This window comes from Camelus dromedarius, chromosome 10 (genome assembly GCF_036321535.1).
Source record: "Camelus dromedarius isolate mCamDro1 chromosome 10, mCamDro1.pat, whole genome shotgun sequence".
Lineage (NCBI taxonomy): Eukaryota > Metazoa > Chordata > Mammalia > Artiodactyla > Camelidae > Camelus > Camelus dromedarius.
The window spans coordinates 78,482,648-78,497,322 of NC_087445.1; the positions used below are offsets into that span (position 1 = coordinate 78,482,648).

Sequence of the window (14,675 nt, forward strand, 5' to 3'; positions counted from 1 at the left end):
TGCCCCCAGCGCCAGGCCCCCTTTCCTGTCCTTCAAGGCCCAGGCGGACGCCGGCCTCCCCTCCGCAGCCTCCACGGCGGCATCACGAGGGTCTTGGCCTCCCTGAGGCCCTGTGCCTGTGTGCACTCGGGTCTGTGCCGCCCAGCGCTTAGCAGCAAGGCCTTTGAGAGACAGAGCCCAGAGGGCAGCCCCCTTTCCTGTCCACCTCCTAACCTGTCTCTTTGGCCCTCGGTTCCTAGTTCTGGCCTCAAAATCCTGCCCTCCCTCTATCCGGCTCTGTCCTGGCCCCAGTGCTGCTGACTCGTCACATCGCTCTTTCTGGCTGACCGTTCTCCTGCATTTCCTGGTCTCTCTCTAGCATCCCTTCCAGCAGTAAACACTGCTTGCGTCCAGCCGAGGTCAGGTCAGAGAGATGGACAGTTGGACAGGAGCGTCCAGCACTCTGGGCTGGGGGAGTGGAGTCAGCCCTGTCCCTGCTCATTTGCTCTGTCACCTTTCTCTGTGGCTGCCACTCCAGGGGTTCCCAGTGGCCCAGCCCCTGCCTGCCAGACCCGTCCACCCCTGATCTCCTTGGTGCCCCTAGGACCCTCACCTGGCCTCTTACAGACACCTGCAGATCCTGGAAGCTAGGCAGAGCCAGTCAACTGCGCCTTCTCTTTCACCCTGGCCACAGAGAGGCTTGAAAAGATGTTCCAAACCCTGTACGCCTGCCTGAGGAGGGGTGGCAGGGACTCCCAGGTGACAGCATTGGCCAACTTGCCACAGTGAGCGCCAACTCCTGTTTGCTGAGCCCCGAGGTCCTGGAGTCAGAAGGAGCCTGCATCCTCCACTCATTTGTCTGTAGCTTTGACCCCACACGGGAAGGACACCCATGGTTTTAGTGTCTGCTGCCTAGGGCCCTGAGTGGCACCTGGAGTCCCTCACTGCCAGCCACCAGCTGGGGGCCCAGGCGAGGGGAGCAGTCTGTGCACAGAACAGCACCTGGGTAGAAGGGCAGCAGAACCCCACCAGGGCTCCCCTGCAAGCTGTGGGGCTGAGCCGGGCCTGGCTTTCTTTTGGGCCAGGGGAGAAAATTGTCTGTGAGCAGCACAAAGCCTTTCTGAGTCAAATGTGTTTTCCGTAAGAGAGGACTTCAGGAGACTGAGTCTCATGTAGTGGCAGCCACATGCCAAGGCAGCGGCCTCAGTGTCCTCACTCCACAGACTGACTGAGAATTTTAAGGGACAGCAACTGGCTGGGACACAGCAAACACCCCCCACCTCAGGTAACACCAAGAACAAGAGCTGCCTGGATTCTTGAGCAGGCTTCCTCCCTCTCCTGTGGCGAGTGTCCTGGTTGGGAAGTGGAGGCATGGTCCCGCACGCCCCCGTGGCCCAGCTGGTGCCCAGGCCTGACTTCACTCCCCATCTCCGGATGCCCCAACCTCCAAGTTCTTGCAGCAACTCTCCCTTCGGGACCAGGCACCCCCAGCACCCTCAGCCCACTCCCCTGAAGGCTCGGGGCAGGCCTTCCTACTTGGCCTGACAGTCCCCGGTGGAGCGTCCCCTGGGGGCTCATTTGTATCAAATATTCCACTCACCAATGTGCCAAGGGCAGAGCTGGCCCCAGTCTAGTGGGCCGGCTGGGGAGCCAGTAGACGCCAGTTTAACCAAATGAAAATATGCATGGAAAACCCTGAGGGCAGAACAGAACAGGAGATGCAAAGAATGCAGGAAGGGCATCTCTGGGACAAAATGTAGCTGCACCACCTCCTGAGGGGAAGCCGACACCCTCAGGCATCTTGCAGGGGGTCTGAAAGCGGTACAAGATGTTACCTGGTACAGTGAAAACTTCCTCAACTCACTGGCTCTCCCAGTCTCCTCTGGGCAGGCCACGCTCGTTGGGGTGGGCATCCTCCCCTGCAACCCCTCCTGTGCCCGACTCAGGCTTGGGCTCAGAGGCCCTGCACTGTGGTCTGTGCTGGGGGCGACTGCCCAGGCCCGTGCAGGCCTCCTGCTCTCTAGGCACCACCAGAGGCTGGAGCAGAGGGAGGAGCCTTTTGCTTTTACTCATCAGAAGTGAGCAACTCCGATGTTCCCACAATTTAAAAGATGCCCTTTCTGTGCAGCAGGTGGTCCAGCATAAACCCAAAGCAGCTGGGGGGGGGGGGTGGTGGTGCAGGGAGACAAGAAGGGCCTGACCCCTTCACTAAGACCACTGGCACCTCAGGCCGGCTGGGGGGTGGGGTGGGGAAGAGCGTCAAGCAGAACTTTCCACGCAGAGGCCTCAGCTGCTTTGCCAGGGAGCAGAGGAAACGGTTCTGGACTTTCTCGGGTGCCCACTCCCACGGCTGGAAGAAGGTGGGCGGGCCCTCAGTCCGGTGCGAGACCGGCTGGGGGTCTTCGAGCTGAGGCTGAGCCAGCTTCCCAGGCTCGGTCTTCAGGTGGAAACAAGCCAAGCACTGCGCAGCCATCACTGGCAAACAGCACGTTGCAGCCTGACCCTCTTCCCGGTGCCAAGCCCAAGAAGAACCCACAAACTTTCTTTTTTTAATATAAAAAGATCAATGAAAAATTTATTTATAAATTTTTCACGCTGGGCTACAAGTCTATATCGTACACTCAGGACTGTGCTGCAGACTTCATCCAGTTCGACGTAATCGTACTGGGACCCATACACAGCTTCCATGTGAGCCTAGAAAGTCTTAACATTAATTAACATAATTAAAAAGGTATTTGCATCTAGAAAAAATATACAGAAAAACTCCTTCTGGAGTAGTCTGTGCCTCAGTTTCAATGTCTGCTTGTTTCACTGACATTATCAACATATTCTCCTCACACAGTTTTATAAAAAGCCACAGATGACTGCCCAAATCTGACCAGCCACGCACAAAGGGCCTCCACCCACCTGTGTCCTCAAGTGCTCCCCATTTTTGCACGAAGGGTCAGCAGCACTTCTACCCAGGGGAAGCCTCATTTAAATTTGAATAATTCAGCCTCCCTTTTATTTCTCAGGATCAAAACAACAAGGGGTGTGGGGTTGCATAGAAAATTGGAACCTCGGAGACCAGGAAGGGCGCCTTTCGGGACAGAAAGTGACGCAGAAGCACCGCCTCCATCCCAGGTCCCCGCGTAGCCCCTCCCGGCGGCCCCTCCCCTGTGGCAGGATTTTCGGATTCGAACCGGGTGCTCCAAGCCCCGGGCGGCTGAAGAGGGGCAAAGCGGCCCTTCAGCTCACTCAGCAATTAGCACAAGAGATTCACAGTCTTATAGGTATTTTATAAAAATATAAATATGGGTAAAGTTGCCTTCACAACGCTGGATACAACGCCCTTTAAAATTGGGTTTATAACCAAGATTCGAAATACACCTGAAACTTGGCTTAAAATATGTTAATATTTTATATTCTGTCATAAATGTTATGACAGTTAATCGTGGCAATTCCATTTACTTTTTTTAAAAAAGTGTGCAACCGACTGTTAACTATAATAGAACTCACTAGAAAAGGTCTGATTCCCACCCCCCACCACCCCCCCACCGCCCCGTCACCGCCACACCCGAGCACCCAGGCTCCCGCGGAAGCTTTACAAAACGGCAGGCTTGGGGGATGGTGACCTCTCACCGGAGAAAGGGGCGGGAGGCCCGGGGCTTCCAAAACTCACGCGGATTTGTGTGTGTGTGAGAGAGAAAAGGGGGGAGGGGAGGGAGAGGGGGGAGCGGAGGGGGCGAGAAGCCGGAGGGTGGGAGCAGCACAGGGAAACCGTCAGGCTGGGCGGTATTTTCAGTGCAACCAAGAAATAACAGACTCAAGTTTTTAGTTTTAGGACTAGGGGGGAAAAAAACACCCAAACTGCATCTTCCGCCCAGAATATTGACCACGCACAGTATTTTCCAAACAAAAAAATCAGGCGCACTAGTTTCACCCACAAATACGCACACACGTGATAAATAGTTTAGAAACCCGGGAACAGCAGAGCCTCTCTGCCGCCGCGCGTCGGCCACGGGTCCTTCCACCTTCAGGAGAAAACATTTCGAGCGGAGGATCCGGTGTCTCGGGATTCCGAACTTGCTGGTCGCGAGACTCAGATTTCAAAGGGGCTGGAGCCCGCGCCCCGCCCCCACCCGCACGGCGGCGGCGGGCGGGGCCGTGGGAAGCGCTCCGGCCGGTCCCGGGCGGCCGCGGGGGGCGCCGACCCCGGGCCGCGGGCGGGTGCGGCGCGGCCCCGGTGGGCGCCGACGTGCGCGCCGGACTCTTGATGGCTGCGGGCGCCGAGGGCCGGGCGCACACCGAGGTAGTTGGCGGGAAGGTACAGCAGGGAGGACACGTGGGGGGCCCCGCATGCGGGTCGGGGTCCGAGCCGGCATCACCGGCCGCTGCCCGCGTACTTGGCCTTGGTGATGAGATAGAGCACGATGTCCTGGTGGCCGCCGAAAGCGGCGATGTGCAGCGCGCTCCAGCCGTCGCGGTTGGCCAAGCGGATGTCGGCGCCGAACTTGACCAGCAGCTTCACGAGCTCCAGGTTACCATCGATGACCGACTGGTGCAGCGCCGTCTGGCCCTCGGGCCCGAACGAGTTCACATTGAACTCGCAGTTGGTCATGTTCTGCAGCAGCGACTGCAGCTCCTGCGTGTTGCCTTTACGCACAGCCTCCTGGAAGATGCGCTGCGTCTGCGGCGCCGAGCAGGTGGACAGCTCGGCCTGGCTCATGCTGCCGCCGGGCGCAGGCCGCAGGCCGGGTCGGGGCTCAGCTCGTGTAGCGGCTGCAGCACGGGCCCCCAGCTGCCTCCAGGCGCACCTCGGTGCATGGAGGGCGCGGCGCCCCCGGGCCCCGCACGCCGCCCCTGGGCGCTCCAGGCGCTGGGGGCCGGGGGCCGCCGCCGCGGGACCCCCGCCACATCCAGCTGCGCCCGGCGGGCGGGCGACGGGGGCAGGAGCTGCGCTCGCGGGGCAGGCCGGGCCCGGGCGGCGGCGCCGCGCTCTCCCGGTCCTTGCTCGCTCGGACTGCGGCTCCCACGCGGGCCCCACACGCCTCCCCACGCACAGCTGCACTCACACGCCCGCCGCGCCGGGGCGCCTTTTACCTCCTTTATATTTGCATAACAATAGGGCGTCCGTGACGCGCGCGCCGGCAGCCCGCTGATTGGAAGGCACCGGCGTGGGGGCGGGGCCGGGGCGGGGCGTGTCCCGGGGCGTGTCCGGCGGGGCGCGCCGCACGGCAGGGGGCGCTGGTCGCCGGCCTCGCGGGGCGAGGAGCCAGGTGGCCGTTGTGGGGTACGCGTCTCCGCTGTAGTCCCACCCACTCTCACTCTGGCCACCCGGGAAATTCCAGGCTCTCTGCGCGGACAGAACAGGCCTGGCCCCGGGCCGAGCACGACCCCGAGGGGACCCAACGGCGGCCTCCCCTGGGTGGGACTTTGCGGGCATCTGAGACCCCGGGGAGGAGGTAGGGGAAGAGTAGAGACCTGGGGTATCTCTCCGCGATCCCAGAGCACCGGCCCTGGAGCCCCAGCTCCCCGGGCACTCGCGGTGACGAGAGCCCCGCAGCCCGGGCCAGCGGGACCCCTTTCCACGAGGGTGGCAGCCTGGCCAGCAGCTCGGGCGTGTGGCCTCAGCCACGCGAGGCCCTCTCGCGCTAAGACGGCGCTCCGGCCGGCGCGGCTCGCCCCGAGTTTGCGCCCGAACCTGACTGGCATGAGGGGCCAGACCCTGTTTCAGCCCTGCCCTGAGGAAGAAGCTGATCTCTAGACTAGGAGGCCCAAGACTGGGGGCAGTTTGGCCGGAAGCTCCTCAGTGGGGGGGCAGTCGCGGGGATCTGGGGCCTGCCCCCTCCCCTGGGTCCCCCGTCAGCACTCACGGGACAGGTCAGGTATGGCTAGGTGAGCAGCCCCAGGTAAGGCGCCACGCTGCTCTGAAAGGGAGCTCTGACATGACTCATTTCCAAACAGTCAAGGCACTTTTTATTGACACTCTAACACTGCCGCCAAATTTCCTCATTAGGATTTTACAGTTTATAGCCCCGATGTGGTCTCTGGAAATTAAGGAGGAATGACTCTCAAAGCAGGAGGCCCGGGGCAGTGGAGCTGCAGCCAGTCTGGAATTCCTTCAAAGGCCAGCTGGGAATTCCCGGGGGTGGGGGGGCAGCTCTGCACCTCAGCTGGGGAGACCACCCTGCCAGGCCTTGTTTGAGGACCGGCTCCTGTGGGTGTCTGCCCCGTGTCCCCCAGGCCTCGAGACCCACGCCTGTGCCACCACCTTGCTCCGTGACCTGGAAGGGGTCAGAGCCAAACCATTGGTAAAACTGGGCAAGACCTCAGACCTGATCCTGTCTGACTCCCCTGGGGTCCTTCTGGTGGCCAGGGCTGCCTGAGTCCCACGCTTTGATCTTCCTGAGGCCGGTGGTCCAGCCACTCTGCTCAGACCTTCCCCAGGAGCTCCCCACTATGCAGGTGGGTAAGCCCGGGGCTGAGCAGACGGAATCCCCCAGCCCAGGCCCTGTGCTGGGCCTGGCCGTGGGAGTGACCTGGGTGTCTGCTGCTGTTGGGAGCCCCTCTGCCTTGCTTATACCGTGGGGACATGTCCCTGGGCCTAGTAAGGGGGACTGGGATCAGGGGCTGCTGAACTCTGGCCATCCTGGGGGGGGGGGGGGGCCTGACCATCCCCACCCCCTGGCTTGCCTCCCCAGCACCAGAGACAAGGCATCCTGGGCTCTGTCCACCCAGGCCCATGTTCACCTCTGGACGAGGACCCTCAGAGTGGGGAGGTGTGACACTGTGTAGGGCCATGACCCGCTGGGCACACGCCACTCTGCTGCCCCCGCTGCTCTGGAACAGCATGGCGGGGACGGCGCTCGTTCTGAGAGCATGTCCGGGGCCGGGAGCTCCTTCTGGTCACATCTATGTTTTCTGTGTGCCTGCCGAGGCCCGGCTGTGCCCAGGGCCGTTCCCAGAAGGTGGTGGGTTTACAGACCAGCCCCGGCCCAGGTGGGCCGAGGCCCCCTGGCCTGAGGGAGAGCATCTGGAGACCCTGTGGGCCCCGGAGCAGCGCCTGGAGAAAAGTCCCATTGACACCCGTGGCCAGCATCAGGGAGGACAGACAAAGGGGCCCTGTGAGCTCAGTGTGGGAACGTGAGGCTGCCACCTCGGGCATGAAGTCCCAGCTCAGTGCCTCCGCCAGGGACAGTGTGGCCAAAATGGCCATGGAGCCTAGCCTGAGGTTGCTGCCCGCCCTACCCAGGGTTCAGAGTGTGGGTCAGACAGGTGTAGCCCAGCCTGCCACTTGAGCCCCCCACCCCCACTGCTGATCTGTGGGGCTGGGGTGATGGCCACACTCTATGGGGAACCAGTGGGAGACCCACCACGGCCTGAGGGTGATTTGCTCAGGGTGACTCTGGTCCACACCCCATGTCCCTGGAGCTGCCCCATCAAGGACAAGACAGGGAGAGGGGCCTGTGGGGCACTGGCTCCCAGCAAGCACTTCCTAAATATTTGTTGAAGGACATGTCCAAAAGGAGGACATTTGTTCCAAATGCCTTGCGGGGAAGGGGAGGAGCCCATGAGTGCCAGGCCCTGCCCTGGGACTCGGAGAAGCCCTTCTGTGTCTGTGGCAGTCCTTGGTGGTGGTGTCACCTCCACAAACAGGCAAGAAGTTCACTGGCTCTGAAAGAGAAGCCTCAACCTGGGATCTGAGAGGACAGACCCAACTCTGCCCACAAGGCTGGACCTCTGCCCTGCACCTGGGAGCTGGCACAGGGGTGCCGCCCTGGAAGGGTGGGATGGAGTCCGGAGTTGGAGAGGGCTCACTCCTCCCCCTGGGGGTGCTTTTCTGTTCGAGGCTCAGAGCAGTGGGCGGTGGGAGATGTCCTGGGACCTGGGCTGGGGAGGTCTGGGTGGCGCGGTCAGTAAGGACAGCACGGAAGGGGCGGCTGGCCGGAGCTGGGCTGAGGCCTGTGGCCACCTTAAAGCACTCAGCAGGGGAGGGAGGGTGAGCGGGCAGGCGGGCAGTGGGGGCGGGGCTTCCAGCTAATTCATTAAAATGTGTCGGGGAGCGTGGGAAAGAGGAGAGTGTTTCTTCCCAGCAGCCCAGACACCTGGTAGAAGGGCCCAGAGAGGACAGAGATCAAATAACAAACACTCAGCCCCGGGCCAGCGGCGGCCTGAGCAAGGAAGGACGCCCGGCAGGAACTGCAGCAGACAATCGCTGTGGCGGCTCCTGCCTGCCCGGCTGGCTGCTCAGGGCACGGCCTGGCACCGGGGCCACAGCCCTCCCTGTCGGCCTCGTGTCTGACCCCTAGCCCAGGAAGGGGCCTAAGGCAGGCATGGGGCGAGAAGGCGCTTCCCCGTAGCTCAGGACCCAGGGTGGGGGCTGGGGCCAGGGGTGCGGTGCCACAGAGACAGGGTGGGCTGGCAGTGAGCCTGTGAGCCCTGGAGGGACACAGCCAGTCTGGGCAGCAGAGGGGTGGGGAGGCGGGAAGGCAGGCTGGACGGTATAGCCGTGGCGTAAGGACCACACCTAGAGCGGGTCCCAGTCAGCTGTCCTCCTCTCTCTAGAGGGTCACGCAGGGCTGAAGAGCAGAGCAGGGCTGGGGCCAGACCTGCCTGGAGGGACCAGAAGGACACACAGTCCCGTCCCACGTCTCCCTGAGCCTGTGGTCCTGGCCTGTCTGTCTGTCGAAGGCCAGCCACAGCCCAGGGGCCTCGGGTCAGAGCAGTCTCAAGGCTGCAGCTGGGGCTGGCACTGCCAGCCCCTTCCTCTTAAACTTACGGTGAAAGGAGTGTGGTCGGGCTGCCTCCCCAGGACAGGATGTGGGGCCGGAGGTCCTGCTCCTGGAGGCAGCACCCCAGCCGCAAAAGGATCCCCGCTCCGTCGGCTGGGATCTGGCTTTCCCACTCACCTTAGCACCCTTGCCTGCCCCTTGGGCTCAGCAGTGACCTCAGGGTGGCGGAAGGCCAGGGTGGCAGAGCTGGCCCCTCCCCCGTGCCTTCTCCCCTGAGCTGGCCCTCCGCGCCTCCGCGCCTCCTCTCTCCATCTGTGGAGCGACGCCCTGGTCCAGCTGGCTCTGGGGCTGCTGGGAGCTGAGTGAGTCCACACCTGGCACACAGCAGGGGCCCTGAAGGACAGGAGCCCACCCGCATGCTCTTCAGGCCTGACCCCTCACTGGGGCGGCACCCCTGGGGGGCTCAGAGGCAATGGTGTCATCCTTGGTGGGGTCAGGAACACAGGGATGGGGCAGAGGCTGGCACGGCACTGCCTGTCTCCCCTGGGCCAGCCGATACACCCCGCCCTGGGGAGAGGTGGCACCCCCGCCCAGCCACTGGCCCCTAGGCCCCCGCCACCCCATGGCTTCCGCCTGGTTCCTCGGCAGAATCTGAGCTGGTTTCCGCTCCAGGCGGGAACAGGAAAGGGATGTGAGCCAGGGTGGGTGCGCACTCCTGGGGGAGAGCCAGGAGGAGGCCAGTGAGGGCAAGACGTGGTCTGGGCTCAGGTCCCCTGCTGGCAGGAGCCCCCCTCTGGGCACCTGCCCCGCGCTCCACCTGGCGCCAGCCCGTGGGCCCTCTGCAAGTCAGCAGTGGGTTTGAGCCTGGGTCTCCCCCTGGGTGGGAGATGCGGTGCACAAGTGTCCAAGGCTCTCCCACATGGCTGTGATCGCTGGTTTCTGTCACAAGAGGAGACCACGCAGCCCTGGCTCGGGGGCAAGGGGAAGATTGGTCACGCCCTGGCCAGCAAAGGGGCCAGGGCAGCGGACTAGGGGTTGCAGGCCTCCCCTCAGACTGTCCTCCTCCTGCACCCAGCCAGGCTGGGGCCTGTTCCTCAGGAAGGGCCCCAGAATCCGCCATCCGCGCTCCCTGCAGTTGGAGTCCCAGGAGGCCCCCAGGGCCAGCCTGGCTGGGGCCCCAGGACCTGCCGTCCTTCCTGGCCTGGAGGTCTGGCCCGTGTCTTTAGAAGGCTGGGGGGTGTGGTGTGGTGGAGAAGGGCAGCACGCACCGCCACAGAAAAGTGGGTGGACCACCCAGCCTGAGGGGGCCTGTCCACCCCTACCCCACCCTACCGGCCCGCTGAGCTCCAGCAGACTTGGGGAGACACCTCAGGCCAGCCCTCGGGCCTCTGTCCAGGCCGTTTCCTCCTGCAGGCACGCCCTTCCCACCTCTCGGCTGCCTCATGGCCGAGCACCAGGCAGTTCCTGGCTCAGGGTCCGAGCGTCCTGACCTCAGAACGTTGTGGTCGCGGACAGCTGTGAGGGACTGACAGTGCTCAGGTGTGTGCAGTGAGCGGTGGACGGAGGACGGCCACAGCTACAGCCTGCGCAGCTGTTCCGCTTTTATTGTTGCCGCGGCCCAGGGTGGTGCCGGCCCTGGGTCCTGGGGTCCAGTCCTCAGCCCTCAGTCGGAGCTGCCAGCTGGGCCGGGAGCTTGGCCTGGCTCGCGGGAGCCGGGGGCACCTTCCAGGACCTCTTGGAAGTGCGCGGCGACTCGGCCCAGGTGGGAGCCCTCCCAGAAGACTTTGCCGCAGCCGGTGCAGCAGTAGAAGTGCCGCAGCGCCCGCCGCTGCAGCACGCCCGCCGGCACCCCTGCCAACTGCAGCCGCGTGCCGTTGCCCAGCGTGGCTGGGGCGCGGCTCCGCAGGTCCGCCTCCTCCAGCCAGCGGCACGGCGGGTCGTAGGTGCCGCACCCGGGGGCCTCCTCTGGGGCTGAGCCTGGACCGGTGGAAGCAGGCGCCCTGAGTCCCTACCCTACTCTCCAGGGTCTCCTCCCTGAGTTTCCCTGACCACTCAGCCCCCTGCCTCGTCCTGCCCAGGGGCCTCTGGTTCACCGGTTACTGACTCCTCTCTCTTCTAAGCCTTCCCTGGCACTGCCTCCCACCATCCCACCTAGGGCCCAGGGACCAACCCTTCAGCGTGGTCCCCTCCGTCCCATCTTGCATTGGGCCAGGTGCCAGGGCCCCGTGTGTCCTTGGTGGGTGGTCCCAGGGCTCACCTGTCTCCCGTTCATCCTCATTTTGGGTGGTCTTGTCGCCTGTCAATCAAGGACGTCAGGGTCTGTCCTAAGGATCGGCTGGCAGCCCCAGCGCCCACAGGGTAACTTGAAGTATCCAGCCTCTCCCACACCCCCAGCAGAGAGGGCAAAGGGCAGGGGGCCAAGAAGCTTTGGTGCCAGTCCAGTCCGCTCCCATGGGAACTCACACCTTGGGACATTCTTGGGGCTCAAAGGTCCTTGGGAAACATGTTCTGGGCACAAGATCTGCCGATGAGGGCACTTGGGGGCCTGAAAACTAGCAGGCAGGGCAAGGCGTGGGCGGCCCATCCGTGGCGATGAGCAGATAAGCCCACTGCCAAGGAGCCTGTTTTGCAACCACCAGCAGCCGGGCTGGCAGGCAGGGGTCCAAGGAACCCACTGGAGCTCAAGGTGCCAGGAGTGACCCCAGGAGGCAGCCTCCTTCTAACTGCGTTTGAGTCCCACCCCCACTGAGGGCCCAGAGTGACGGCCAGGGAGATGGCCCAAGGGGCCAGTGGGGGGCTGAGGCAGCGCGGCCAGCAGGTGGGAGAGGTGACCCCAGACCCCCTGACCCTTGTAATTTGCTTGGTAAACATTTCTCCGCAGATGGCTCCGAATTACGCAGCCAGGGTCTGAATGGATGAGGCCCCCCCCTAGCCTGGTTGCCTCCTTGGAGCCCAGTGAGGCCGTAACCTCCATCTGGCCTCCTGGCCTCACCCCAACATGTCTGGCCCTGGCTTTTACCTGGCGGCCCCCAAGACAGCTCGCCAGGGTGCTGCCCAGCACAAGTGTGGGCCCCTGGGTGGGCTGCTGGGGGCTCGGGGCTGGAGCCTGGCGGCTCTGCCCCTCCCCTCCCAGGCCTCAAGCATGTTACGAGCACGTTGTGGAGAGCTGAGAGATGCCCAGGGCTAGACACTGACCGTTATGGCAGGTCACTCACGGCGTGGGTGGCCCCTGCTCTGGCCCCAAACCTCAGAAAGAGAGGGGGGAGGGACCGAAGCAGCCCAGTGGGATGGCAGCATCCTGGAGAGACACCAGCTGTGCAGAGGGACATGAAGATGCCCTGGCCTCGGACTGCCCCAAGGTCCCCTTCCACCCACCCCATCCTGCCTCCACTGAGGGAAACTGAGGCTGGGTTGCTGAATAGGACCTGCCTTGGTGAGGGCGGACACCTGGGCTGGCCCTTCCTTCCTATTTGCCCAGGCTCATCTGTGTTCAGATCACTTGGCAAGGGCCAGTGGTGCCCGGGCACACACGTATGTGCTCTGCGTGTGCGTGTGCATACACGTGGGCTCGGGCACGCATGTGTCTTTACGGGCAAGGTATGCATGGACAAGTGTGTGCACTCCCTGTGTGGGGCAGGGTGACTGGTGTCTAAGCAGGGTCCACTGGCGAGAAAGCGGTGGACACTATCCCAGACGGGTTCTGAGTGCCTGAGCTTCCTGGTCCCCTGGGCCAGTGGCCTGTGCACCGAACGGAGAGGAGCAGAGGCCATGGGCCCCGATCCTGGCTGTGAACCCTGTCTTTCCACCACTGCCCCCAGCTGGCACCTCCCTGTCCATCCCTGTAGGTTAGCCCTGGGAGCACCTAGCAGCTGGGCCACTGTCCATAGACCCCACGAAGCTCACACCTGAGTGAGGCACACTCACCTGTACTGCTGGGGCCTTCTGGGTGGCTGCCAAGCCACACAAGCTGCTTCATCATGTCCTTGGAGACTTTCAGGTACTGGTCACAGTTACAGGCCTAGGGACAGAGAAGGTGCTGAGGCTGGGAGAGGCTCTCTCCTTCCCTCCACCCCCCAGCCCTGTACTACTTCCAGCTCTGGGTCTGCCCAAGGGGTTTCACAGAGGCAAATGACAGCCCTTCCTCTCCTTGCAGTACCATGGGGCACACCACCTCCTGGGAGCCCTCCCTGACTGCACTGGCTCCTAGTGGGCCCTGGGTGGCCTCTTCCAGCTCCTAAGACCCTGCAGGAATCTGCCATCACCCAGGCTGTCCTCTCGAACCCCAGAGCCAGGCCTGGGCTCCCTGGACAGCTCAACGCAGTGGGGGATGCAGGGCCCAGCATCACAGGGTTAGGGTGGGCAGCCCTACAGCTGCTCCGACTCCTCAGCCAGGGGCAAGCCAGGCGATTTCAGTGTCCACGTTTCTCAGTGATGCCTGGTATGTGCCCTACCTCAGGAGCTGGCACTGTCTGGCCCCTGCTGGGCACCAACTGTGTCAGGGGTTAGAAGTAAAGCCACCTTTGCTTCTGGGCAGGGTCAGGGTCCTCGTCTAGGACAGGCAATGAGCCCCTGCAGGGAGCTCAGCTCAGCCCCACTGACCTGACTGTCCCTGGGTGCTGGGCTTGTGGGGCCACCGCAGGGCTGCTCCCTGATGTCACTGCCTGGCAGGGTGATGGGTCTGGACCCAGGATTCCCAGGGCGAGGCAGGGAGGGCTTGTCAGGAGAGTGGGAGGGACTAGGCTCCCAGGCAGGTACACGCAGGTACCCATGGAGACAAACACCCTGCTGTGGGAGGTGGTGAGCTGGTCCACACAGAGGAGGGGCCACGATCTATGCTCATGTGATCGCCCTGGCCCCCTCCTCACCTGGGGGCTCTGGGCTGGGTCATAGGCAGTGGCCCCAGGCCCCTGGAGCCACAGGGGCTCCTGTCCTGCCCCCACATGCCCTCGTCCCATGGAAGCTTGCTTTATCTGTGGCCTTACTGCTCTGCCGCCAGCATCACAGCCCATGGGGCATGGGTGAGGAGGGCAGGGCCCCTCTGTTGGGAGGCTGGGGGACGAGGCTGATTCTCAGGCAGGACCCTCCCTAGGGTCTCTCTGGGGAGCCGCCCCTCCCCCAGCCAGACTCTGGGCTGGCCTCTGGCACAGGGAGACCGCTGTGGGCCCTGCCATCCTGATCACAGGTCCAGGGGGCTCCTGGGGCAGGAGTGTGGGCAGAGCCCTGGCTGCAAGTCAGGCCGTGGTCACTCCAGGTCCAGCTAGGGAAGAGCTTAAAACAGACAGGCAGTTTAGCCTCTGGCCACTGCCCTCAGCCAAGTGCCTCAGAGGCCCGTGCTCCCCTGTCCAGAGGGGACAGCACCAGCAGGTGTAGGAGAGACGGCTAGGGTAGCGAGGAAGAGGGTGGGGTGGGGTCCTGTGCAAGGGGTCTGCAAGCCTTCCAGGACTGGCGGTAAGCGCGCCTGGGCGGGGCCTCCAGCTCATGCTGAGTCACCACACGCTGTCCGCAAAGGCCTGGCCCCACCCTCGGGAACCACCGGTGCTCGTTTTCCCACGGCTGCTGCCCACTGTCGGGCCTTGCTGTCACCCCAGTAGGGCCCTGGGAGGCCCTGCCCCCACCCCCACTCCTGGCTGGAAAAGCCGGTTCCGGGCCACCCGCCCGCCCTCTGCCTGTGGCCCCCGTCTGTAGGAGGGCTCGGCACCCAGGGCCTCCCTGTCCAGCAACCCTTGCCCGACTACCTGCTGCGGGGTGGACAATGGCCACCCTTCCAGGGTGGCTGCGGCCCTGGCCTCGTGGGGCTCACGGAGAGAACAAGCCTCCTCTGGGCTCACTGCCCACCCACCGGAGGGCCCTCCCCGACCCAGCAGGATGGAGCCTGTGCGCCTCCAGCATGGAGAAGGGGCTTCCAAGAAGCTGAGCACCTTGCTCACAGTCGCACTCTAGGCTGGCCACGACCCCAAGCCAGGGCTCCCACCCTTCCTGCCT

At 63.5% G+C, this 14,675-nt stretch overlaps 2 protein-coding genes across 6 annotated transcripts in view; both read right to left on the reverse strand.

Moving 5' to 3' along the window:
• Positions 1-4,147: 4,147 nt before the first annotated feature.
• On the reverse strand, positions 4,148-5,058 carry NRARP (NOTCH regulated ankyrin repeat protein). Its single transcript, XM_064490810.1, has one exon. The coding sequence runs from the start codon at positions 4,685-4,687 to the stop codon at positions 4,343-4,345; it is 345 nt and encodes a 114-aa protein (XP_064346880.1). The 5' UTR covers positions 4,688-5,058; the 3' UTR covers positions 4,148-4,342.
• An 862-nt stretch (positions 5,059-5,920) lies between these two features.
• Positions 5,921-14,675, reverse strand: part of EXD3 (exonuclease 3'-5' domain containing 3) — a 74,103-nt gene continuing 65,348 nt past the window's right edge. For 4 of the 5 annotated variants that reach the window (XM_064490809.1, XM_064490808.1, XM_064490806.1 and 1 more), the window contains 3 exons: positions 12,618-12,711; positions 10,864-10,989; positions 5,921-10,670 (listed from right to left, as the gene is read on the reverse strand). In XM_064490809.1, coding sequence (XP_064346879.1) covers positions 10,357-10,670; positions 10,864-10,989; positions 12,618-12,711 — 534 coding nt within the window. In that variant the 3' untranslated portion in view covers positions 5,921-10,356. The remainder of the gene's footprint in view (positions 10,671-10,863; positions 10,990-12,617; positions 12,712-14,675) is intronic. The other variant, XM_031451031.2, reaches the window with a different exon arrangement.

Excerpts from the sequence above, each read along its gene's own strand:
- NRARP (XM_064490810.1), bottom strand. The coding sequence starts at position 4,687 with ATGAGCCAGGCCGAGCTGTCCACCTGCTCGGCGCCGCAGACGCAGCGC.